At 37.1% G+C, this 27581-nt stretch overlaps 2 protein-coding genes across 33 annotated transcripts in view; one reads left to right on the forward strand and one right to left on the reverse strand.

The window, feature by feature from the left end:
- Dnajb4 (DnaJ heat shock protein family (Hsp40) member B4) overlaps positions 1-19021 on the reverse strand; it is a 31875-nt gene extending 12854 nt beyond the window's left edge. For 2 of the 4 annotated variants that reach the window (XM_063257986.1, XM_005007924.4), the window contains exon 1: positions 18603-18871. The gene's annotated coding sequence lies outside the window, so the exon portion shown is untranslated. Of the gene's footprint in view, positions 1-397; positions 502-4349; positions 4456-18602; positions 18872-18906 lie in introns of those variants that run through there. The other 2 variants (XM_013142796.3, XM_013142801.3) reach the window with 2 other exon arrangements.
- Positions 19022-19077: 56 nt separating this feature from the next.
- Fubp1 (far upstream element binding protein 1) overlaps positions 19078-27581 on the forward strand; it is a 33882-nt gene continuing 25378 nt past the window's right edge. For 8 of the 29 annotated variants that reach the window (XR_010050374.1, XR_010050375.1, XR_010050376.1 and 5 more), the window contains exons 1-9: positions 19078-19318; positions 21370-21441; positions 23768-23858; positions 24625-24687; positions 25447-25485; positions 26167-26206; positions 26620-26672; positions 26767-26838; positions 26956-27013. Coding sequence is in view for 25 of the 29 variants with exons in the window: in XM_063257880.1 (XP_063113950.1) it covers positions 19199-19318; positions 21370-21441; positions 23768-23858; positions 24625-24687; positions 25447-25485; positions 26167-26206; positions 26620-26672; positions 26767-26838; positions 26956-27013 (608 nt within the window). In the remaining 4 variants the exon portion in view is untranslated. Of the gene's footprint in view, positions 19319-20852; positions 20989-21369; positions 21442-23767; positions 23859-24624; positions 24688-25446; positions 25486-26166; positions 26207-26619; positions 26673-26766; positions 26839-26955; positions 27014-27581 lie in introns of all 29 variants that reach the window. The other 21 variants (XM_063257875.1, XM_063257889.1, XM_063257903.1 and 18 more) reach the window with 17 other exon arrangements.

The following is a 27581-nucleotide window of genomic DNA, read 5'->3' on the forward strand; positions in this document are numbered from 1 at the left end:
TAATAGTATGCATGAAAAAGCTGAAATTCTTTTGGTGGGTAATGCTGGGAGGGGAAATACATGATTCAATCATTTTCAGAGAACTAGAGATATTATCAGAGCATGACATATTGAATTATTTTAGAACTCAAAGACGAGGTCATTGTCATTTGTAAGAAATGCATTATACAGTATATTCAAATGGAAAGAAATCTGGCTCACTAGATGTAAAAAAGGGTGAACAGTATTTTCACATTTGCTAAAATGTCATACACACAGAAGAATCATAGAGGAAAGGTGAAAAGCAATGATTCTTCTCAACTTGGACATTTCAAGTCAATAAGCAGATATAATCTTGATGAAACTATTAAATAATAAAAGCCTGGGTAGGTTTTGCTAAAAATGAGTGGATACTTACACACTTACAGCTTTGTAAACAATTCCTTCAAATTGTGACAAGTTATTAAAAGCCATTAAATATGATTTAAGAAGTTCTAGACACATCACAACTGGATATATAGCCTATGAAAATAATTCAAAGACAAAGATGATTATCTATACAAATGAAATCAGACAAAATTATCAAGTATACAATATTTTAACAGCTATGATTTTCTAGTTTCTAGATACAGTAATGGATCAGTATGATTATTAAATGGTACAGTGCAGACTCCTACTCTTGCACTCAAGTCTCTTGTAAGAGACTGAGCTGTCTCTTACTATGTTGAAAATCCATTACACAATGACCTTAAATTATATTTTGGTCATCCAAGTTTGTATGATGGGAATGGGGGGATGTTTTTGTGGGAAGGAATTCTCATCCCATGCAAATAATTATCATGACAAAAATAGGAAATGTATAAAGGAACTTTAAATGTATTTTTATTTACTTGCTTTTTTTTTTTTTTTGGTTCCAGGTATCGAACTCATGACCTCATGCTTGCCAGGCAGGTGCTTATGCTGCTGAGCTAAACTCCCAGCCCAATAAGTGTATTTTTAAAGGTTAAAAAAAATCTATATAGTAATACTTTACTTGGAATACTATTTAGGTATCATAAACAGTAAATCTCTTTCTTTCATTCATTTAGTCATTTACTCAATTCTAGTCAGGGTCTACAGAGGCTGTGTTGCCCAGGCAGGGCTCAAAGGACCTTCCCATCTCAGCCTCCCCAAGAGCTGGGACTTTACAGGGGGGTGCCACCACATGCAACCCTAAATCCCTGCTTACATGACATGACAGGTATGGTTTATGTATTGTGGAAAGCCCAAAGAGAACAAAAACTAAGCAGGTTTAGTAACTGACATATCTCCTTACAGTAAAACAAAAGGCTGCTACAGTATTTTTACCAGAGCTATGAAATTAGGGTTTGCATTCAAAATTTTTATTTTACTAAGCAGTGGTGAGACAATTCCATGAAAACACAACTCATTTCTTTATCAAAAGAAAATTACAAAGAGTCAAATACTCTCTCCCCTAAATATTTACAATTTACAAGGTCAAGTTTTCATCTGGGGTGAGGGTATTAAAGATTAATTAAAATTGATAGTAAAATGCATAATGATATTAAAGAAATCATTATGTTTTCAATCACATCAGAAAACTTAAGTATGTTCATCAAAATTAATAGCAACAAAAATTTTGTGCATAATAATATATTAGGGAAAAATGTATCATTCTATTTTAGTGAGATATATGCCATAATTAAGCAAAAATTCTAATGACACTTAAATTTTCAACACTTTACTGAAACTTATCTGGACTCCTTTTTTATTTTACAGTCACAGTTTAATCAAGAAAATGTTTAGATAATGAGAATTAGTAACAGTATTTACATCACAAAAAAATTCAGAAGTATAGTCATTTAACTTGTGCCATCTTCATCTTCTACAGTTTTTAATTAAAAAAAAAACTTTCTAATCACAAATCACTCCTCAGTTTATCATAAATTAGTACAGAAGCTGAGAGAATGGGTGCCTTCTAGACTCAAGAAGAAACTACCACTAAAATTCAGGTCACTTAAATACTGGCAAACAAACAACTTTTAATATTGTTCTAATACATCTACTGAAAATGTCTTCAGCTGATATTTGATTATTTGGGTCATATTTAGTCCTGAAATATCTAATATTAGAAAATTATGACTCGCATTCCCCAATATTTCCTATCCAAGAATACAAAAACAAGCCGAGGGGACTTTTTTGTACTTTGTTAATAATGCTTTAGATAGTTGAATATATAATCTCAAATACAAGTCTGTCCAGTGGTTATAAAGATTTCCCAATGTGACACCAGGGAATATTAATAGTGCAGTGTTAACAGCACAGACTTTGGAGCTAGACTGACTAGTTGTGTGGCGTGGGACTTAACCTGGCTGTTTCCTCATCTGTCAAATAAGATGAATACCAACTTTGCAGGGTTCCTGTGGGGATTAAATGAGATAAATACATGACACAGTCAAGTGTTACTGGCACATATGGGAGTGTTAGCAACTTTTATGATATCTTATCATAATGAAATCAAATAATTTTTCTTGCTGGAGATTTAGCTCAGTGGCATAAGTGCCTGCCTTGTGAGCGCGGGGTCATGAGTTCAATCCCCAGTACAAAAAAATTTTTTTTTTCTTCCACAAAAATCACTATATCATATAACAAAGTTTTTTTTTATAATCATACAAATAAATATGCACACAAAGGTGTCCAACTAAGCAGCTCTTTCCAAATATGCCAGTTAATAGCCGATAATTGATTAGCTGCTTGATTCTATTAAAAGTTAATCATTAATATTTCACATGGGCAGCATTCATTGTACTTCTAAGTTAATGTTTATTTTCTTTAGTGTGTGTGTGTATCTGCTTTGTTGTGGATTTTTTTGGAGACAGGGTCTCACCATGTACTTCAGGCTGGTCTTGAACCTACTATGTGGCCTAAACTACCCTCAAATTCACAGTGATCCTCTTGCCTCAGCCTTAGCCTCCCAAGTACTGAGATTACAGGCATGCACCACCAAACCCAGTTTGTATTCCTTTTTTTTTTTTTTGGTCTTTTTCATTTTTATCGGTACCGGGGATTGAACTCATGACCACCTGCTTGCAAGGCAGGTGCTTATGCCACTGAGCTAAATCCCCAGCCCCCTGTATTTCTTATTTTTGAGGTAGGTCTTGCTATGCTGCACACACTGTTCTTGAACTCCTAGGCTCAAGTGATCTGTCATCTCAGCCTCCCATTTAGGCAGGACCACAGCATAGACAATAGTGCCCTGCTAATACTTTAAAAATCTTTATGGGGCTGGGGATTTAGCTCAGCGGCATAAGCACCTGCCTTGCAAGCAGGCGGTCATGAGTTCGATCCCCGGTACCGATAAAAACGAAAAAGACCAAAAAAAAAAAAAAGTTAAAAAAAAATCTTTATGGCTGATGTAGAGTCTGATCTTTGCAGCCTAGAATTCTACTGATGCTTCACATGGTTCAGTCATACTGAGTTACTTGATAGTTCCCTAGAGGAAACTAATTTTCATCAAATCGTTAATTCCTGTTAGAGAACTACCACAAAGAAGCTACAAATGGCCAAAGAATAACAAAACTAAAAACTTACATGCTTGGTTTCTAATCTTAGCTATGCCACTAAATAGTGAGAAACTTAGTAAAACAATTGTTCTGAATTTTTAACTCATAAACATTGTTAGAATAGGATGAGATAATGTACATGAAAGCACTGAAATTTATATTATGACACAAATATAAATTCATTATTTTGAACAGTGCAAACTATTTTGCTACCACTTGGACGTTTACTGACTCAGCAAGTTTTATCTGGCATAAAGGAGTACCAGGTTCACCCTAAAAAAAGACTCGACAGCTTCCAAGACCACATCCCCTTTTCATATCTTTACCTCTCCAACTCCTTACATTTAAAAAAAAAAAAAACTGTTCTGCACTTTCCCTATCACATTTATAATACAACTTATAAAACAAATGCTTTTGCATATGTAATATATATATACACATACAACTGAAACAAATTAAGATTTGAAAGAACTTTCTATAGCTACAATCTGATAGCTAATATTCTTAAAGATACTCAAATGTTTAACTGTTCCAGTGTTAATACAAAATTAAGGAGTACTAGGCTGTCTATGCTACTATTTGGCCTTTGTTTTTAAGATACATCTAAAGGATCCACCTGGTTTTAAGATATATCTAAAGGATCTTTCTCTGAAAGAAGGGGGAGGATTTGCAATTGAGACCACAAATACAAAGCCAAGATGCATAAGAACATAAAATGCAATGATATCAAGAAAAAAAAAATCCTGCTCAGATTAAAGCGTAGGAGTTGGGAAGGCTCCTCTTAAAAAGTTAATAGGAAAAAGTTACAGTCAGATTGCTGAAAGTTTTGAACGTCACTTGATTTGATGACTGTTCTTTTGTGCTCTTCAAAAAGCACCACCACCTGGGGTAAGGCCCTGGTCCACCTCCAGTACTGTAAAAGCAAACAGACAACAAAAAAAGGCGGAAATTCAGTGCTTTTGGTCTTTGAAACCTTAAGCAATAATTTACTTTGAAAGCAGCAAAATGATGTTTTCTTTTGGGTCTTCTTAGTAACATGAAGGGTTCTTAACAGTCTCATGAATATCTTAGGTTTATGCAAGTATTTACAACAGATGCCAAACTGGCCTTTTAAAAGGTCAACAGGCATAAGAGCTTCACCAGTCACAACTCTCCCTGATTACTGCCTATCCCATCTCAGTGTCCCAGGACTTCATCACTAACCCAGTGACGCACGGTTTTCACATCTTGATAGTATCACTGTTGGATTGCATACTTTCCCGGCATAAAGCATGATGATCAGACAGACACACTTACTGGATTTCTGAGTGACCCTGACCAGAGGCGCAGTTTTCTTGGGTCTCTCCTGCAATGACCTGCACCCCCTTCCCACCCCACTCCCCACCCTGCAGCTGCCCGGCAAGCACCTGGTAAGCACCTGGTGAGCACATACGCATGCAAGACCACAACACTCTGAGGGTAAAGTGAGAGGTGAATCCTTACCTGTGAAAAAGGATGAAATATCTGTTTCCTGAAAAGCCTGCATTTCATTTTCTATTATAGTTTCAAATATACACATTACACATTAAATTTTGTTTTATAACTGTCTTCAAAAAAAGATTTAAAATTAAATCCAAAAATTTAAAACTGTGTGCCTTTAAAAAAATAAAAGGCCAGGGATATAGTCCAGCACCACAGAGCCTACCTAGCAAGTGCGAGGTCACTGAGTTTAATTCCCAGTACCAAAAAAAAAAAAAAAAAGTAAAATTTAAAAAAAATTAAAAATGCCCTGGGAAGTTATAAAAACTAGTTATTTGGAGACACTCAAAGATCAAAAATATTTTTTAAAAATAAATTTCTTTTTGGGATGCATAAATGATTTATTCTGTGATATTAAAATGTATTTTAATAAAATCTCCAATGAGTAACTAGCCCTTATTATTTTTTTCTGCAAGAAGTCACTGAAAAGCTTACTACAGAATTAGCTATCATATAAGCAGGTAACATACTTTCCAATCATCTTGGAATTATTTAAGATAAAGTGCTCTTTAATATTCAATATTCAATTACACAGCCAAAATAAAATCTAGGTAGAATTTCTAGATTTTGCAAGTCTCTTGATATAATACTTTTATATCAAAAGATCACATAATTAGGGTAGTACTGTGCATCAGAAATATCAGACAAGCTACAAATGCAAGTCACATATATCTGTTAAATATTTAGAGTACACATTTTTAAAAAAGCAAAAAGAAACATGAAATTTTAAGAATGAATTTTATTTAACCCAGTAAATTCAAGATATTATCATTGCAACATGTATCAATGTACAGGTTATTAATAAAATACTTTACATTCTTTTGGGGGGATTAAATCTTAGAAATGCCATCTATATTTTATACTTACACAGCTTGTCAATTCAGAGCTACATTTCAGGAGCTTAGCAGCTTATCCTACATTGGATAGTGCAGGTCTAGTGATTTCTTCTCACCACCCGTGTTAATGATCCAATTCTTCAGAAATCTCAGCCTATGAATTTAACTACATCTCACACACACACACACACACACACACACACACACACACACACACGTGTGCGCACGCGCTTAGCAGAAGTCTTTTTTTTTTTTTTTGGTACTAGGGATCGAACTCATGACCTTGCACTTGCCAAGCAGGCACTTAAGCCACTGAGCTAAATCCCCAGCCCCAGAAATAGTCTTAACAACTGAACTTTAAAGGGAAAGTCATTGCTATATAAAAGTTCATTATAAAATAATATTCTATTTTATGGTAATATAAGATATACTCAATTTTTGATCTACAAAATAAAATTCTTTTCTTTTTTTCCCTTTGCAGTATTGGAGATTGAGCCAGGGCCGTCTGCCTTGTTAGTGTGCTATCAGGACCTACATCGTCTTTTTATTATCTACACTGCATCAGCTATCAAGGCAACCTTTGTGAGACCCTACTGTGTACCACCATTGTCTGTGCCAGGAAGGATAAAATAGTATAAGGCATAGTTTCTGGTTCTCAAGAGCTTTATACTATAAAGACATAAAGAATACTTATGGTCCATTGCTGCTTTCAGCATCCAGTGGGTGCGATAAGTTGTTGGAGACTTACAAAGCCTAAAATTCTTTCTGGTGCTTAACAAGGTATGTTCACCAAACCCTGCTTAATATAGATTTTCCCCCCATCACTGTGGGTTGAACCCAAGGCCTTGGGCAAGCTAGTCGGTCACCAAGTTACAGCCTCAATCATTTTAAAATTTTGTATTTTGAGACAGAGTCTCCTAAATTGCCCAGGATGGCCACAAACTTGTGATAGTCCTCCCTCAGCTGCCTGAGCAGCGGGGATTACAGGTGAGCACCACTATGGCCAGCTGTCCAAATTATTCCTGATAGAGGGGCAGGGCACTAAACACAAGTGTATTGAATCTGGCAAAAAGTGTAAAACTCTAATTTTCACTATAAACACTCATAAAAATAAAGATTAACATCCACTTGGCCCATGATACAATAAAACTTGTACACTGACTGTCAACCTTCATGTGCCTGCCAGGGGTGGGGTACGTGGGGCCCAAGGCAAGACGCAGATCAGAAGGGGCAGCGTATGTCAGATCAGAAGGGACCCTAACCATAACCCTAACCCTAAAGGACTTTGCTTCATACAAAAGCTCAATGTAGAAACAATAGCAGAATCCAAATTTTGGCTTGTAAATATTAGTCAGGCAGCAAACTAGTCAATCACAGGATTTTTTAAAAAAATTAGGTCCCAATTGGTTTGCAATGTTGGGACTTCTTTCTTTTTAACACTGTTGTTAAATATAAAGTTTTATAACAAACTTTTAATTTATATCAAATATAATTAAAAATGAATTACAAATGAATACACTGTATCAAAAAGTAAGATATACACTTCTTGTCACAAAAAGCTCAGGAAAATCTCTCAGTAATCGTGCTGTTTTGTTCAGCTGGTCACTGCCACTTAACAGCCCTGGTCATAAGTGACCTTGGCCATTTCCCAAAATCAAACTGACCATAAAAGCAGTCAATTCTCATTATTTGCCACTTTCATTCTATAAAACTGCAGTGGATGCTGAATTAGCAAATTATGAATCATTAACCTTAAGACAAGCACGACCGAGTTAAGCTCCTGTCAGCCTCTGGTTACATTTTCTCCAGTCAGCCAATACATTTCTCTTATGTATACTTTGGTTTACAACACCTTATTTCAGCTGGGCTTGGTGATGCATACTTGCAGTCCCAGCACGTGGGGAGGCTGAGGCAGGAGGATACCCACCAAGTTCAAAGCCAGACTGTACTATACGGTGAGTTCAACCTTAGTCTGAGATCTTGTTTCCAAACAAAACAAAACAAACCCACAAACAAAAAAGAAACCTTACTTCATGTGTATTGACTTACATAAGATACTAACTCCTGGCCAGTAGCACTGTGCCTCATGCTTAACAAGCTTTTCTAACGGATCTATTTCCTCATAAAGCACTTCATGGCCTTCTTGCACTTAGGAATACTAACCATAATAGTAAAGTCACCACCAAAAGCACAAACATGCAAAAAAAAAAAGGAGAAAATAAAAAGATCTATTTAATATAGAATATCTAAAATTAAAATGCCAACAGTGCCTGAGGTGGTGGCATGTTGCTGTAATCCCAATATTCAAAGTACTCAGGAGGCTGAGGCAGGAAGATTGCAGTAAGTTCGAGGCAGTCTGAGTTACACAGTGAGTTTAAGGCCTGTCTCAAAAAAAGAAAAAAAAAAAAAAAACAGCTACCTTCAATTTGTCCATAAAACTCAATAGCTACCCTGCACATATGCATCTGCAAATGACCTCAAAAGCACCTCACTGGTTTGGAGATGAGTAGGCAACTTTGCAGATACAGAATTAGCAAGAAATGGTATCAACTGCATGATGTGCTAGTGATATAATAAGCATCTAAAGGACCTAGGACCAGTTTAAACCTTGCTTTTGAGCAGCAGCAATATTCACACAGACACCGAAGGTCATGCTTTTGCTATGGACAAAGCAAGTGGGATGTGTGTGGAGGTATATTCCCCTCCTCTCCACTGCAGGAACTCTCACCTACCTTGCTTCAAGATTCGGGCTTTAGCTGTGCTGCTAACGTTCAGCTTCCTCATAACTCAGCTGCATTGCTGACTGCCACACACAACAGAACCAGGCCTGAGGGAAGATGAAAAGGCACTGGAAACCCTAAGCAGAAAGACACTGACTTCTACTTTCAGCATGAGGGGAAAGAGAGTGAGAAGGGGACTGCGGAGACCAGTCAAAATTGGGTAGGGCAGTGGAGCTGGTGGGAAGTGGTCAACTTCTGGATAGACTTTAAAGACACAGTCATTAGGACTTCCTCATGAATCAGACATGGGTATGGAAGAAATCAGTAACGACACCAAGGTTTTCCTGTTTCAGCAAACTGAAAGACTAGAATTATTATTATTATTATTATTAAAATGGGTGGGGCCAGTTGGGAGTTCAATCTTGAAGATATTAAGATGCATGGATATGTCTGGTAGGCATCCTGGGAGGCTGAGGCAGGAAGATGACAAGTTCAAGCCAGGGTAATTTAGGGACTTAGTGAAAATACAAAAAACTTTTAGAAGGATTGGGGATGTAGCTCAGCACAAAGGACCTATATTGAATCCCCAATACGGGGATTAATCCAGGCCTGTCAGGGTTCACTGATTGCTAGTAAGGATAGGGATGAGAGGACCAAATGTGCTAGAAGAAATTTCTACTTATCAGGCATGACTGCAGAGCACCTGAACTGTGGCAACCATAAGCTGTCACTAGGAAGCTAAACCAACACGCTGAGGGCAATAGAGGGCAAAGATGAAGAGAAGAGATAGCCACGGCCACTCTGGGTCTGAATTACTTGTTATTATTTAAGCAATCTAGTAAGAGTTTTCATCATTTATGTCGAAAGTATCTGGATAGCCATTGAATTTTTATAACAATATTTAGATTACCAAAGAGCAAACAGACCCCAGAAAAGATTAAACATCTCAGCAACATTACTTGAGCAGCAAAAAGTGACTGAAGCTCATTTGTCTCTAGAGGTCTATGTCTATGTAAACTAGGTCAGCGCTGTGAAGTTAGAGTGGATACAAATGAAAGAGAGGAAAGGGGGTTGAGTCAATGAGGTGACAGAAAGGAAAGCCAGGAAGAGATGGAAGGAAGTGTTCAAAGAGCAGAGAAACAAATGAAGCCCATTAATAATCAGCATCTACTATGCAACATACATTATTTTATGCACTTGGGATGCAGTGCTGACTACAACAGATGGGGCCCAAAAGAGCTCACTCTGGCAAGGAGGACAGGAAGCACAGAAGCAGCTAGAAATTCACCAGGTAGAGCATTTGGGGCCAGAGGCACTCAGTGATGGCTGTGAGTGAAATAAGGTTCTCTGTAGTGACTTGGCTCAGGGTTACAAACAGAACACAATAATGAGAATGATCAGTGATCACCATGATTAGCATTCATGAGATTATTTCAAATACCTTATACCTTAATCTAAGAAGTGTTTATGGAATAAATGATCTGATTGGTCCGCTTTTCCCATTCTGACTTTTCAATCCATTGCTTAATAAGCTGGACTATTACTTAATAGACTGACACAAACAATGGTCTAAAGTGAATAGAGAATCCTTGCAAACTGACTCATGAGTTTACTCAACCTCCACTCACTAGTAACAGGCTTCCTGAGGTGAGGTATTTGTTTACTGTATTTACCACTGTAACACTAAGCACTATGTCCACATTTGTATTGGGGAGAATTAAGAGATTAATAAGATGCCAGGTATTACATTAATTATCAAAGGTAAATAAGATAGCTGTTGCCCCTAAGAGTTTACTATTAAAAGGCTCCAAGTAAAATCTCTTGCCTAGCGTGATGGCACATGCCTATAATCCCAGCATGAGGGAAACCGAGGCACGAGGACTGCTGAGTTCAAGGCCAGCCTGGGCTACAAAATGAGTTTAAGGCCATCCTGAACCACATTGTGAAACCCTGCCTCAAAAATAAAAAGAAATTTTTTATTAAGTTCATTAGTATACATAATGGTCCTTTCATCATAGGGATTTTGTACTTCTGCATGATGTATCTTGATTTTTTCCCATTCCCTTACCCTCTCTTCTAGCTCTCTTCCCTTATTTACAAAAGCTTTGTTTCCATCTTTTCCTTCTTTTTTCATTTCCTTTCCTTCTATTCCCTTCCCTCGTGAGTGCTCCTTTCCCATTTGAACATTTCTTCCTTTAAAATCTCTTGATTTTTATTTCTATTAACATACACAGTTAAGGAGCAAAATTTATAAAAATCTGCCCAAGATGGAGTTTACCTTAAGCTTCACACTTATTTATTTTTGTGTGTAGTACTGAGGATTAAATCCAAGGTCTCAATAACTTGCCCAGACTGGCCTCAAATTTACAATCATCCTGTTTCTCTTTCCCAAGTTTGGATTAAATGTGTGTGCTCCAAAGCCTTGCCTTCATATACTTGCAAATCAAACCAAAAAAATCAATATCAGCAGCAACAAAACCTATCATCCTAGCTTGAAAAATTATTGTTTGTCATCTTTAATTGCTACAATTAATAATATAACATAAACAATGATTATGGTAAATTACATGAAAACAGTAACTTCCTTTTTTTCTCTCAAGTACATGTTCCTTTCAAATATATTTTTTAAAATGAAGTGAGAATATTAGTTAATATGAAGCAACATAAAAGAACAAACAGAATCAGAAGGCAAATTCCAAAAAGATCACTACTATAAATAGACACGGAAATGTCAGCAGAGAAGGAAGGCCCACTGCAACACAACCACGGAACTGTTATCTTAAAACTTATACCCACTCATGTTCAGCTAAGGTTTTCACTGGCAGAGCCTTGGTCTTCCACTAACAGATTTCCAAAAAGAAAGGTAAGTAGAGGCAGATGTCCTTGTTAAAAAAATCAAGATGCTTTCAGTTCAGCAGATTTCTTTTTCCACTCTGTACCTTAAGGAGAAAATCTCCACCTGAAATTTACCTAAACACTGCACTGCTAAAAGGTTTAGGAATGTAGTCCTGGCTCTGTAACTAATCTAGTTACTTCATACAAGCCCCAGGTAATCTTCTCCACTATGAAATGAAAGAAATAGACTCAACCTGCTTTGAGGTTTTCCCAAGACTCATATTCTAAGAAAGTTTGAGTGAAGCTATCCTTTAGTGCCACCCACTCTCAAATACCCCCAACATCCACAACCACATATTCTACAAATTGTTGAGTTTGACTTTTGTTGGAAAATAACTACAAGATCATAAAGGACTTTACTGGGCATCTATTAACTTTTACCAACATAAAAGCACTAAAAAATACTGGGAAAAACCAAAGAATAAGACCTACTCTGAGGGGCTGGGGATTTAGCTCAGCGGTGTAAGTGCCTGCTTTGCAAGCAGGCAGTCATGAGTTCGATCCCGGTACCGATAAAAGGGAAAAAGACAAAAAAAAAAAAAAAAAGACCTACTCTGAACTGCCCTCTTAAACAGCTGAGGGGAAAGGCAGAAGGCAAAATGCCAGTAATTCACATGTACTATAATCTAGCTAAGGAAACACAATTTTTATTTTACTCTTTGTAGTTCTGGGAATTGAACCCAGGATTATGTGCTCTAAGCGCTCTATCACCAGACTATCAACTCTTTCTAATTTCTTAAGACAGAGTCTACATTGTTTTGGTTGGCCTTGAACTGGCAACCCTATTGCCTCTCAGCCTCCTAACTAGCTGGGACTAGAGACATATGCCATGATAGCGAGTGGGAAAAGTTTAAAACATCAAATTTTTATCAAGTATTTTTTTCCCTGCACCAGAGTTAAACCCAGGGGCTTGGATGAAGAAAACAATCAACTAAAATGCTTATTCTTAAAAGAACAAAACCAAAAAGTGTGTGGCAATGGAGATGAAGACCAGGGTCTGGTACACGCTTCTTTAGGCCTCTACAACTGATTTTGCAAACACAAATTTTCATTTGGCTAACAATTACATAAATGTAATATAACAAGTAAAAGGAATTGATGTATTTATGTATTTTACATATAATACGTGTTTTATATATACGAATATATGATCCAAGTATGGGAGGAAAAAAATAAATGATTTGGGCAACAAAATAAAGAGAATGAGAAAAAAATGTTTGTTTTAGACAGTTTGTTTTTCTGCATATACAGGTTTGAAAAGACATTTGGGGAATAAGACCAATTTAAAATAAATTATGATTTTGATACATTTGTTATAAAAATACAAAAAATTTAGTCAGATGTTAACTCACATCTTAAGTATTTAAAAATCTTTGTAAAAAAGTAAATTTTGATTATATGCATAGCAGTTTTATTATAAACTGCTGTATTATAAAGCATGCTACACTACTGGCTAAAATCACTCACGTTACTATGCCAGTTTTTCAAAGCAGATGCTTTAAGAATCCCACATTTTCCATTATGTCTTAAGTACTGAAGCTGGGAGTGTCAGATCCTACCAATAGGGGCAGAGAGCTTGAAATTTTCCCTGTTTGACAATTACTCCATATGCTGCAGTGCAGTGTTGTATCTCTCATGATCCTGATCAAAGAACAGATCTTGCCAACAGCTGTGTGCAGAGAGCCAAACAAATACTATACATACACATTAGAAGGGGCTCTATGTATGATACCATAAATATGCTTCTTCTCTCGTTAGATGTTAATCACAGGGGGCTAGATATAGCCCAGTTCTTACCTTCACATATGACATCCTAGATTTAATCCCCAGGACCAAGAAAGTAAAAGGAAGGAAGGAAGGAAGGAAGGAAGGAAGGAAGGAAGGAAGGAAGAAAGAAAGAAAGAAAGAAAGAAAGAAAGAAAGAAAGAAAGAAAGAAAGAAAGAAAGAAAGAAAGGAAGGAGAATGACTTGGGAAACATTGCAAGTTTGGGAATGACACTTACCTACCCCTTAGATACACTGTATTTCTTCACTGAAGAGGTTTTGAATCTCAAAGAAAATGTATTAATGTTTCCAAAGAAATTTTGTTACAGCACAGTTTCAAAAGATAAGACTAAAAAATTTTACTCAGAATTCTAAGAAGAATCTAATTGAAAAACTCTTGATACACTCTTTGGCAAAAGCATATTTTGTAAAGACACGCAGACAAACACTACCACAGGTGCTGACAGTAGAAATTTAATCAATCCTATTCCCAGCTTAAAAAGACAGTTTAGTAATGGAGACTACAAACACATAAGCCTCTTAACAATGGATCTGCAAAATAACAGTTACCGCAAAATACATATAGACATCCCTCTGTATTTAAGGGGATGCTTACCAGACCCCTTTTAGATACTAAAATGCTACAGATCCGTAAGTCCCTTATTATAAAAATGGTATTGTATTTCCATATAACCTATATACATCCCATCCTGTTTTCCTGTTTGGTGCTGTGGATAGAACTCAGGCCTCATACACGCTGAGCATATAGAATGCTGCAATCCTGAGCAACACACCCAGCCCCTCCTACATACTTTAAATCATCTCTGTTACTTATAATAACTACTGCATTGTAAATGCTATGTAAAGGCATTATTTAGGAAATAAGAAGACATAAAGTCTGGCCATATTTTGTACAGGTGTCATTTTTTCCCCCAGAATATTGTGATCTGTGGTTTGTTTAATCCAACAAGGAACTCTCAGAGACATGAGGGGCAGACTACATATATATGCATGTAAGATATACTCTACAGCTCTATATACATTAGACGAATTAATAACCTACCCACTGTGACAGTAAAGAACATAAGATTACATCCTGTTACACGATATATGAGTTCTTTATATTTTGTAAAATCAATTATTTTTGTATGAAAAGAGATGCCTTCTCAGCCAGGGTGGTGGCACACACCTGGAAGCCTGAGGCAGAAAAATCCCAAATTTGAGGAATGCTTGGATGCCTTATTGAGACCTTGCCTCAAAATTTTAACCTCCATCCTCCTCCCTAATCAAAACAAACAAACAAACAAACAAACAACAAAAAAAACCCCAGCTGCATATATAGCTCAATGCCAAAGCCCTAGGCTCAATCACCACTATTTTTAAAAAATTAAAATAAGATCTGCCTTCTCATAAAGCATTTGTCTGTCTTGATAAAAACTAATGCAAGTATTTTTAAAACTCAAAAAATCTTAAGTTGTGAGCCATATCCTAGAAATAACAAAGAGATACAGCTGTACCTTGCTCACTAACACTTTTGTTTGCAAACAATTTGCTTCACCAACAGAAGCATTTGGCAGTTTTGTTTGAAAACTGCACAGGATGACAAACACAACTGCAGCCATCTTTCCCAAAATCACAGAACACATTAAATTCGTGGGCCAAAGTATCACTGCACATTTTCATTATCTATCTTTTTAGAGACAATTCCATTCTTCTAATTAAGTTGCCCGAGTTCAAACCACCGCTTCAACACTAACATGTGACCCTGGGCAAGTGAGTATCTCTACACCTCAGCAAAATAGAGACATTAATATTGATCTCATACACCTGTGATGAGAACAAATGAGTTAATCCATATACAGAACTTACAACAGTGCCTATCATGTTTCCATGAGTTATGCCCAGTGAAGACAAAGGCACAGCTTTTACTGTCACAGATCTTCTAATCTAGTGGGAATTATAAGTAACCAACAAATACTGTGCTATACCATCATATGGTATATGAGAAGAATGTGAGACCCAAGTTAGAGTTCTGGACAGGTTTTCTGGAAAAAATTGGGGATTGCTATGCCACAGCAAAACAGGGGAGGTCAGATCATCACAAAAATGTAGACAGCGGGCTGGGGATTTAGCTCAGCAGCATAAGCACCTGCCTTGCATTGCATGCAGTCGTGAGTTCTATCCCAGTACCAAAAAAAAAAAGTAAAAAGACTCAGAGGCTCTTCCATTATGAACAGGTGGGAAAAGCAAGGTTGGTAAAATGCTGGGTTCAGGGTAAATCAACTGTCCAGGGCAAAAGACTACAAACTTGGCATTCTAATCAAACAAGAAATTTTTGATAACCCGGAGTGAGATGATACTACAGTAGCTACTTAAAAGGACACCAAAATTGCTGTTTAAAGAAACAAAAATTTATTATTTTTTATTCTTGGCTACTTTTCTGAAGATTAAATTTCCCTTTTTGTAGTATGCTGTTCAAAGGAAGAACTTGTGATTTACCAAAACACATTTGGATTACTTAAATCCACATCCTCTAGGATAAACGTAAGTCATGAAGTTGATTTGATCAGTTTTAATATTAAAATACAGAAATCAACAGAGCATAATTAGCTTTAACAAAAAAATCAAGACTAGTTTTCCCACAATTCAGTTGATACTGCAGGATCCTGTTTTACTAAGATTATCTGAACACAGCTATTTAAATATACTATATCTTTCCTGATCATGAGATACCAACTCCCATTTGCATAGTACTTTATCATTTTGTAGAGCTTAGAGGTGTGTATAGGAGGATGACAAGGCAAATTATGACCACTAAGTGGATGAGAAATCTAAGACAAAGACTAAACCATTTGTCCAAGCTTTAAAAAAACAGAAACTCAACATTTATTCATTCAACAAATATCCTCAGTGCTATGTGCTGGGAATGATAAGGGTGGAGAAAAAAAGTTTCTGCTCTCTAGGAGTTTAATGGAAGAGAGACAAAAAAGTAAACACATAGAACATAAGATAATTTCAGATAAACTGTATGAAGGTCAGGGATATAGCTCAGGAGCACAAGCATCTGCTTGGCAAAGACAAGGTCCTGAGTTTGATTCTCCCCAGAACCAAAAAAAGTTATATGAAGAAAATATGGCATCAGATAGTGACTGCAGATTGACAGTCATCAGATCTAAGGAAGTAGCATCTGAAGCAAGGTTTAAATAAAAATAACTCATATGTGGCACATCCTAGAGAGAAAAAGTCACGCATAGAGTCTCAGAGGCAGGAAGATCTTGGATAGCAAGAGTACAAACAGTTTACATAGAATAACAGAGAACAGTGGCCTGGTTATACGAGGCTCTTAGGCCATTCTAGGAAACAGGATTTAAGGTGCAACTGGAAATATGTGAGATCTGATTTGTTTCAAACCAATTATTAAGCTTTTTACGAGGAATGCATTGTAATGCCATCAGCAACAAGAAGTTTCAGGCTTCAAAAGTACTGATAATGGTGTATTCCTTGGAGAATATTCCCTCCAGAGGATGCACTCACTAGGGAGCCCAGGCTGACCTCAAACTCACAGCAATCCTCCTGCCTTCACCTTCCAAATGCTGAGATTACAGGCCTGTACCACTGTACCCGGTTCATAATTTTTTGTAAAGTACCTTGTAGACATGTAAGACCCGAGCAGAGAAACTAACTAGACTGCGATGGCCCAAGATATGGAATTACTATGTGTCACACACATATGGTAGTTTAAAAACAAACAGCCCCAGAGTGCAATGATGGTTATCTAGCTTTGGGATGGTGCAGTGGGGGTGAAAAGGAATGGGATTTAGAACAGGTACTGGCAATATGGTCAATAGGTGTTCCCGAGAGGCAGTGACAGAAACCAACGCTGACCCACGCTTCTCAGTGAGAGGTAACTTTGCCCTCCAAAGATCGTGTGCAATGTCAGAGGACATTTCTTGTCACAAGTGATGTTAAGTAGAGGGGTGCTGCTAAACACACTAAAAAAGCACAGAAGTGAAACATCCCAGCATGCCTCTATTTATGGAGGAATCCACCAAAAAAAAAAAAAAACTTAAATCTTTAAAAACCCAACAACAAAAAACTCAAATGCAAGTCATTACTCTCAATATTCACAGAAATCTAAAGTAAACTACAGCATACTAAAAGTTTTGGTGGTAAATTGTATCAAAGTGGTACCTTATGTTGCTCAAAGGTCTGAGGTGAAGTCTAATAAAATATTTTAAAAAATCAATTACTGGTTAATAAATGCCATTTGTTGGGCGGACTTTCTCAAAATAAAAATAGGCAACTAAAAACTTTCTATTTACCAACATAACCAACACTGCTTGCAGTTTCTAAATACTGCTACAATTAAATCTGTAGCCTGATATACTTACTGCTTTTCTAAATACAATTTCCATAAAAATACAAAAAGACAGCTAAAAATACTGAAAAATTGACGTGAACTATAAAAAGGTAACATTAAAAAAAAGCTGGTTCGGCTGGGGATTTAGCTTAGCGGCATAAGCACCTGCCTTGCAAGCAGGCGGTCGTGAGTTCAATCCCCGGTACCGATTAAAAAAAAAAAAAAAAAAGCTGGTTAGCAGAAAATCATGCTCCACTTGTATCTACAAGCACGGGGCCATTTAAATTCAAATATATTTGGATTTAAAACAAGTGAACACAGTAGTTATAGAAGCGATCAGGAAGCTTGGAACACGTATTTACCTCACTTTCTCCAGGACCAACAATGGGCAAACTACTTTTCTGAAAAATTCACAGAAGACAAAACCGCCACAAAGTTTAGAGAGCTCGTTTTTTAACCTTATTCTTTAACTAAATGGAAAGAATGTGAGGGGCGGTGGCCTCACTCTGGTATACACTTCTAAAGCACCTTTATTCGTTCCTGGAACTACTACTGCCAGCCGAGATTTACATAAGATGTTTGGCAAGGCCTGAAATTATTCGATAACTACAGAGGTTAATAGAAATCGTCCCCCCAAAAATCACTTAGTCAGCGGATGATAATTCAAAACTACCTTACACTTGAGAACCCACAGGTGCATAGGAAAACTACTAAGGTACAAAGGTAGCTTGGGTCAACAAACGGGCCGCACTAAAACTCGCTAGGGACACAGAATGTTGTTCCTAAATCTGAGTTTTTTACGAATAATCACGTTTTCAAAACAGTCATATTGGCATAGCCAACTCATTCACATGTTAAATAAAACTTTGGAATTACGACACCTCTAGACTAACTCCTTCCCCACTTGGGACAGAACTGGAAAAAAAAAAAATCCAGGCAGAAGTAAAATACAGGGGCACTTTACTACCCTGGACACCAGGCCGGGTTCCCACTAGGCCGGGAGGACGTTTTCGGGAGCGTCGCCGCGCGGTGTCCGGCGCGCTGCTCCTGGCCGCGGCTCCCTCGCGACAGTCGCGTTGTCGTCACCCCGTCGGCGTCAAGCCCTTCCCCATGGACACAAGGAATGGCCTCTGCGGAAAACCCTTCCTGAGATCGCGACCGGTAAAAAGCAACCACTCCTTTTTCTTCAAGCTTTCAACAACTCAACCCCAATCACGGTACCTGCCCCAGTCTCAAGCCCTCAGGCCCACAAAACAATTACCCAGCCTCACCCCGACCACGCGCGGAGAGGAGGCGCCAACATCAACCCTATTCTCGCGGAATGGTGAACTCATCTCTCGCGACACTTTCTACCTCGGCTTCTTTCTCAGCTCCACCTCCCCCCTCAGCAATGCGTTGCCTCAGAAACATCGCGGGATTTCCGTCACTCAGTCTCCGCCTCTTTACGGCACGATGGTCGCACAAGAATGTGATAGAATCTCGGCGGCCGCCATTTTCTTCCTTTCTTAGCAGTTAGCTGGAAGGAGATCTCTGCGAAGCCGCAGCGGCTTTCATAATACGGCCATGGCTGACTATTCAACAGTGCCTCCACCTTCTTCTGGCTCCGCCGGTGGTGGTGGCGGTGGCGGCGGTGGTGGAGGTGTTAACGATGCTTTCAAAGATGCGCTACAGAGAGCCCGGCAGGTAAGTGTGGACCGCGCGGCGGGCGCCCAAAAGCTCACGGTAATTGGCGGCCGGCCGTGTAGGCCGCTTTCCCCTAGCGCTTGAGAAAGAGGAACGAGGTGCCCTTTCGGGCTGAAATGTGAGCAGAGTCACGTTTCCCCCACGTTGGTGATAGCGGCTAGAAAACAGCTCAGGTTTAAGCCCTTGGTGTTAGACCCCAACGCGTGCTGCTCAGAAAGTGGCCCTAAGTCCCCCTCCACTCCAGCAGCGTCTGCGCCCGTCCAGGAAGTTAGCCGGACTCCCCCTTTCCACGGAAGGGACACCCTTGTCCAGGGTCTCAAGCGGGGTGGAGTTGCACAATCGCATGGAAGGTTCTGGTAATGGTTTGGGAAACGACTGGGATCAGTCTCCGGGAACCGGAGGAAGGGCAGGGGTTTGTGATCAAAGAAAGCGGCCTTTCCAGCCTCCGGCGCTTTTGATCCACCCCCCCCCCCCCGCAATCAAAGCAGCCCTGGGCCACGTTCACCTTCACCTCTGCGAGGAAGAGGCTTCGGGGAGCAGCCTTCCTCTGGGCAGGATTGGCGTGTCATTTTCTGCCAGTCCTTCCCTCGTATTTCTCAAAATGGCCCCAGGCCCATTGTACCCGGGGTTTCAGTTTGAATCTGCCTCTCTCTTTTCGGAGTCGTAAACTGACCAGACCTCTTTGTATTACGTAGGTGCCGTACTATTGCCCCGAAGGCACTTCTTTGCCAGATAAAGCTCTTTAAAACAAAAACCATAAAAGAGGTGCAAGTACTTTAGGGAGTGAGAAGATTTCTTGATTTGAATTTAACATTTTAAGGTAGTTCTTTGATGCGTTTACAGGTTTAAAAATGTATGAGTTTGGTATGGATTTGTGTGTAAAAGAAAATAGAGCTTTAACTCTTGTTATGACACTGCATATTGTATTAAGTGCTAGATATTTTAAGCAAATAGTCATTAAAAACCAGTTTTTAAAATTCACTTAAAGGAATTCACTTCCTTTAACTTTATACTCCCTCGTGCAATTGAAGTTATCAGTGACAAAATTCACCAAATCTGCAATAATGTTTCTTCACCATTATTTTTCTAATGTAAGAACATATTATGTGTGAACACATTAGAAAAATTTACCTGGTCTTGATCCTATTCTAAAATAGTCACAAAAGATCACCATTAATACTAATTCTGTATTTTTTTCATCTTTTAACCTTTTGAACGTACAGTAGCAGTGGGACATTCGTGTAACTTACAGAAACTTTTGAGTCCTTTTCATTCAGTCGAGTTGGAGAACCTACCAGTTTTATATTAAACTTGCATATTTAATTGTTTAGTGCCACACACCATACATGGATACTGGAGTTTTTAAACGTGAATTGGATTCTTGCTTTCTAGGAACCTGTGATATAGACAGGGAACCAAATGAAAATGAACAGAATTGCCAGATTAATGATTTAATAAGAGAATAGACATAATATGAGCATTTAATTCATCCACTTGTTCTGTAAACATTTACAGCATTTCTGCTGTGTGTCAGGCACTGTACAGGATACCAGGGAAGGGGTCCCTAACTCCCTGACCGGTGACATTTTTGCAAGGCACAGTGAAATGAAAATGAAGTGAAATGAAAATGAAAGTTTGGCCAGTAGAGAAAAGCAGCAACCTGTGCAAAGGTATGGGGATGTTTGGAATGACCAGAATCCAAGAACACAGTATTGAATGGGGGAAGTATGTTGGAAAGTTTGTGAAAAAGGTACCGTTGGATCTAAATATATAGACCACGATAAGTGGTAATGAAATTTTGTTTTGAAAATAAACATGAAAGAATGTTGGAAAACATTTGTTACTCAAAATGCTTTATGTATGCCTGTGTCAGATTCTGGGGATACAAAGAGCTTTATCTACTTGTTGGCCTCTTAAGTAGAATGCAGCTTTATCTTTGATCAGAATGAACAAAACATCATACACATGTATCTGAAATCTTGGGGGCCTTGCTTTAGAATTGAATGATATACATTATAATGTGCTGATTTGTTTATAATCATTTTTTTTAGGGTACACTACATAATGGGCTGTGTACTAAGCATATCTTATCAATTCATTTAATTGTCACAGCCATTCTACAGGTGGGTTTAGAAACTATTATCCCCATTTGCACAGATGTGGTAATTGAGGCACAGAATGCCTAGGCAAGTTTGGCAAGGACAAAAGGCTGTATGTACAAAGTGATAGAATTGTTAACAATGCCCCCACAGTGGAAAACATGATGAACAAAAAATTAGAAAATAGACTAATAGACTTTTGCCATTTAGGTAGTTTACTTAATTATGTTCTGATCATTAACTTTTTTTTTTTTAAAAAAACCTGTCAACTGGTATTACTGTCAATTCCAGAATTCCTAGATTTGAAGAATAGACAATGAGGAAGATGAAAAATGCTAATGAAAATGAAAGCACAAAAGATACTTACTCATTCAAAAAGTAGAGCAAGGTCCAAGTGGAAAGCTTGTTTTTGTAGATTAAAATTAAATATGTTGGCCACCCTCAATGCATGTCTAATATTCTAATAAGAATATTGGGGAGGTTTTTTTTTTTTCCAGAATTTTCTGTTAAATGAGTCCTATTTATAGTAACCTAGAAAGTGGATTTTCTATTGATCCTGGAGGATTGATAATCAGATTTGTATTGTTACTGAAAGGTCTTCTGTAACTAATATTTTTGTGTCAGTTCTCAGTTTTTGAAATACTGCTGTTTGTTTTGGATGAACTAAGTATCATCTTTCATTGGATAGTTTTAGAGCTGCTCAATAAGTAAAAGTATGTATCCTTTTTCTGTGGGCAAGTTCCTTGGAATTCAAGGAGCACAGTTCTGCAAACAGCATTTACCAAGCTACCTACAGACTAAACTATTTCCTGATTATTAAAGGTAGTTTTTCTCCATGCTGAAATACTTCTAATCCCCATGCCTGTCAATGCCAGACAGTTTTGTTTTGAGGCAGTATCTTACTACGTGTAGTTTAGGCAGATTTTGAACTCTTGATGATCTCCCTTGGTGGTCCATAGACTACTGTGATTATAGGTGATTATAGGCTACCACACCCAGCCCTCAGGCAGTGTTTTTAATTTACTAAGGGACAACTTATGTGCTAACTAGGTGTTTTGAGGTCTAGGGTGAAAGCGATATTTCCTCTGTGATTAGAAAGAGCTACCAGAAAATTGAATTATTTGCCCAAAGATGAAAATAAGCTGATTGATACAATGGCCTTGCATTTAAAGATGGTTCAAAAAGGTTAGATTCAGCAAATATGGTCAGGAAAATCAAATTCTGGACCTTTTTTTAATCAAGCAATTCAATAATATGCTTTGTGTGGTACCTGTCTACATTCACAGATGAAGAAAAGGGAAATCTAAGAATTTGAAGTATAATTGGTGTATGAGGTCTGATACGTGAAGTCTGACTATATTCTCACCCTTTCCAATTTCCCGATTATGTTACAAGTGTGACGTAGTTGGGTTAGTTCCACACCGGAATGGGGGTGTGGGTGCAGTCACCACAGGTTTTTACTCAGCCAGCCAGTCGCAGGGTCTTCTAAGTAGTTCAGGCTGACTTTGAACTTGCTCTGTACCTCTGACTGTCTTTGAACTCATTGCAGTTCTGCCTCAGTGTCCTGAGTGCTGGCATTATGAGTGTGGGCCACATGCTGGGCTAATTTTAGTTTTTTAACATGGATTTGAGATACTTAAAAGCTGTAATGAATTTTCTTGAGTCTATCACACTTGTTTGATAGAGAATATAAAACATAATGTAGAGGTTGGCCCTTAGTAACATGCCATTTCCCTCTTCATAGAAAAAATGGAGTAAATTTCTGTTGGTTTTGCCCAATCTGTGATTTGAAGCTGGTATTTCTTATATGGTGTGTGTTTGAGTGCAAGCAATTATTTGCCACTCTTAAATAAAAAATCATGTAAGAGTAAAGTGAACTTAGGGTTCTGCTGCTGATTTTCATAGAGCTCCTGGATCTCCTTTATAGATCTTTAGAATAGCATCGTCCAGTAGAAATATAACGCAGGCCACACATTTCAACTCAGGATAAAAGAACTAAGGTCCCAGAAAGTTTTCTCACACTCATGCCTACACCTTTTCACTAGTGTTGGGAAGAGCTATGGGAAAGATACAATTAAGATCCACATTCTCTTCAAAATTAGTTTCTCTACTAAAGATAAACTAATTGATTGCTTCTTTATTGATATAAGGATGACTGTATAGGTTTAATTTCAGACTGTAATTGTTAATGGTAGTAAAAAATTGAACTACAGTTTTTTAGTTTATCAAGTGATTTTTAATGTGATAGTATGTAGCATATATACCTAATAAAGGAGGGATTTTAGTATTAAATACTATATACCAATTTGTGTTGCTGTCCTTAATGGTATTGTGTTTTTGTTTTCTTAAGATTGCAGCAAAAATTGGGGGTGATGCTGGTACATCATTGAATTCAAATGACTATGGTTATGGGGGACAAAAAAGGCCTTTAGAAGACGGAGGTAAGTTAACCAATAAGTAATTTTCATTGTTACATAGTGTTTAGGTGAAGTGATTCCAGTATTTTTATTTTACGGAAACATTTTTATTACAAGGTCCCCCAAAATTATAAGGTTTGTAGTAGCCTTGAAAGAAAAAGAGAAGAGGGAGACTTAGATAAGGTAAGTAAGTTTTGTCTTAGTAGAAAACAGCTTATTTTCCCTCCTTTAGGATGGTGCCGTGTTTGACAAGTTTGCACAGACTTCTTGTTAATCATACAGAAAACAAAACAAAAAATACATTTGCTGAGGAAACAATTTGTTGGTTTTTCTCTAATGAACAAAATTTTTGTGTACTATGTTTTCATTATGTTACTATTTTAGATTTTACTTTAAAGATTACAGTTTGAACCCTAGTGTATTTTGTTGCTGATTATAGCACTTTTATGTTTTATTTTAGTACGTTGTGTTTCAGGTTTATCTTAAAACGTGGATTAAGACAGTGCTTTGTATTTTTAAAAATGTCGAAGTATCTGAACTTAGAAATGTGCACATTTTTTGTGTAAGGTTTGATATATGAATTTTGATACCTTTTTGCCCCTTTTTTTAAAAAAAGGATTGTGACCAAGCCTGTAGAATGTATTTGTAGCTTTTTATCCAGGAGTACTTGGTTTCCTTTTATTTAAATGTCTTTCATATTTACAGTGAGGCCTTTAATATACAAAAAAAAAAATGAGCTAATGATGCTTCAGATGTTGTGTGTAATGTATTCTTTTTATTTTATGTGTAGATGGCTCTTGGACAAGTCCGAGCAGTACAACACACTGGGAGGGAATGCCCTCTCCTTTTAAAGGCAGGAATTTTTATTTATTACCTGTGTTCAATATGTAAACGTGAAATAAACCATTGGATTCTTACGGACACATATATCTCTTGGATGTGTGTCTAAATTTTTGCACAACAATCATTAAAGTTTGAAGGGGGGAGAATTTAGCACTTCAGTTCTAGGTTGTCTGTTCTAAGCTCTGCATTGTATTCATCTGTGTAATGGATTAAGATGAAGGTAGTCATGTAGTTGCTTTGAGTGTTTTCTGCTAAAGTTTTATACAGTGAGATATTTTATGTAGGAATAAAGGCAGTGTATGAGAGTATCTTATAATGTGATTTTTATTTTTGTGTAGCTTTGTGGTCATGGTCAGTTACACGCAGCTTTTTACATATCAGATTTTTACGTATTGATAGACACCTCACCCCATAAGTCTTTGGTTCCATAATGGAAGCATCATTAGCCTTTTGTCTGTGACATTTTGCTAGTAATGGAGCTAATAGTTTGGCTTGTATCATTCTAAAATGATTAATGTTCATTAAGGTCAGTGATTTGATACAAAAAGAATATCTTCAAAGTGTCGTGCTTCTTTTAAATAGGAACAGAAGGAAAAATGTAGTTTTTCCTTTAGATTATCGGTCAAGGTTGAAAGTTTTGGCAATTTTGATTCAAATGATAAACTATTTTGTCAGATATTTTAATATGCTTATGTTGATATTCTTGCTTGAGTGGGGGAAACTTTGTATGCTTATTGGCAGAAACATTAAAGGAATCTTAATTTTGCAGATCAACCGGATGCTAAAAAAGTTGCTCCTCAAAATGACTGTAAGTATTTTAAGCTATGTTAAAAGTGAAGTAATATTAATGTTGAGGTTTTCTTCCTATTTTGATTTTTGAGATAGTAGCCCAGACTCTCTGTGTATAGAACTTACAACAGTCTCCTTCCTCTGCTGACCATGTGCTGGGATTATAGGCGTGTACTACCTACCATACCTTCCTGAATTTCTTTGTAAATGTGTACCTTTCTCTTCTTTTTTTAAAAAAGAAAATCTTTACCTTTAGTTATGGCTGGGTATATGTAAAGATGGAGTGCTGAGTTATATATACTCATTTTATTTATTCTAGTTCTAAATTGTGCTTCTCCCACTTAGAAAAGTGTCTTGTGCTGTGCTATTACTGAGGTATTTGCTCTCTCAGTAGCTCCCTTACTATTCTCAGTAATGATTTCAATAGTTTTATGTAAAATTATAATCTCTCTTTTTTTTTTTTTTTTTTTTTTTTTTTTTTTTGTCTTTTTCATTTTTATCGGTACCAGGGATTGAACTCACGACCACCTGCTTACAAGGCAGGTGCTTATGCCGCTGAGCTAAATCCCCAGCCCCTAAAATTGTAATCTCTTAATAATGTTGGCTATGCATCAGGGAAATTTTAGAATGCTTGGTGTGATTGTGTTATTAAACGTATAAGTAAACCTAAATTTTTCGCTTTTATTTTAATTTTTGATAGCTTTTGGATCACAGTTACCACCGATGCACCAGCAGCAAAGGTATAGTCAAAAGCTCTTTTCAGAAGTACTTTCCAAGACTTATTTGAGGTGTACGTATACATACAGCCAACTTAGTGTAAGTGAGATACATTTATAATTTGGAAACATGGATGAAATTAGCCATGTTTAGAAGAACTAGGATCAGGTAGAATTAACCGTTAAGATGGCATTCCATAAACACTGCTTTGCAGCTTAGGCCATGAGTCTGTTTGCTGCGCTATTTGTCTTCCCTTGACATGTGTTGCCTTATTTAAAGTTCATAATTTAACTCCTTAACTAATAAAGCCATATTTTGGCCATGGATATGTGCCTTCTACCTTAGATTAAGCTAGGTGACATTGGACTTCCATTTCTTAGGTTATATACAAATTAACTTCATTAGAAGGAAAACGTTAGTTTCTGTTATTTCTTAGCAGATCTGTGATGACAGAAGAATACAAAGTTCCAGATGGAATGGTTGGCTTTAGTAAGTAACTTTTTTTGAAAGTTTTGAAAATGTAATCAAAGTAATAATTCATAATCTTTCAGCAAATGTTTTTGTTTTTGTTTTGTTCGACTAGTAATTGGCAGAGGAGGTGAACAGATCTCTCGTATTCAACAGGAATCTGGATGCAAAATACAGATAGCTCCTGGTAACTTTATTATCTTGATATTTTCAAAGTGAATAGAATTCACTTTGATGAATGCATATTCATGAACTGCAAATGATCGTGATGCTAATTGTTAAATTTTCTTCCTTTTTTTTGTAGACAGTGGTGGCCTTCCAGAAAGGTCTTGTATGTTAACTGGAACACCTGAATCTGTCCAGTAAGTATGAAAATCTTAAAAATTTACTTAGTAGTAATAGGGCTGGGAATTTAGCTCAGCGGTGTAAGTGCCTGCCTGGCAAGTGAGAGATCGTGAGTTGGATCTCTGGTACTAAAAAAAAAAAAAAGTTTACTTAGTAGTAATAATGTGAATACTCTGAACTTCATTTTTTATTAATGTTTCCATATCATTGTGCTCTTATCCCCATGACTGAAAAATTTTCAGCGTTTCAATGTTTATGCCTTCGTCTGAACTATGAAATATAAATTATCATCTTCCAGTTTCTAAATCTTTAACATTTGACCATTTCTTTCTTTATTTACCTAAAACATAGAAGCAAAACATAAGAAACTGTTCTACCTTCTTCACCACTAAAACATTGTTTCATTTATTCTCTTTACTCATGAAACTTAGATATATTGATTTCCTGTGTTTGTGTGCCTAAAGGCAGCCCTTCTACTCCAGTAGGACATTCCTGCAATTAATTTTTCTATTGTATTCTAATTTTTCCTTCTTCTATAGGTAACTTCTAGTAGTATATAGGAATGTTTGATAATCTCTCCATCAT

Source organism: Cavia porcellus, unplaced genomic scaffold (assembly GCF_034190915.1).
Source record: "Cavia porcellus strain 051 isolate PalLab524CR breed Dunkin Hartley unplaced genomic scaffold, mCavPor4.1 scaffold_1, whole genome shotgun sequence".
NCBI lineage: Eukaryota > Metazoa > Chordata > Mammalia > Rodentia > Caviidae > Cavia > Cavia porcellus.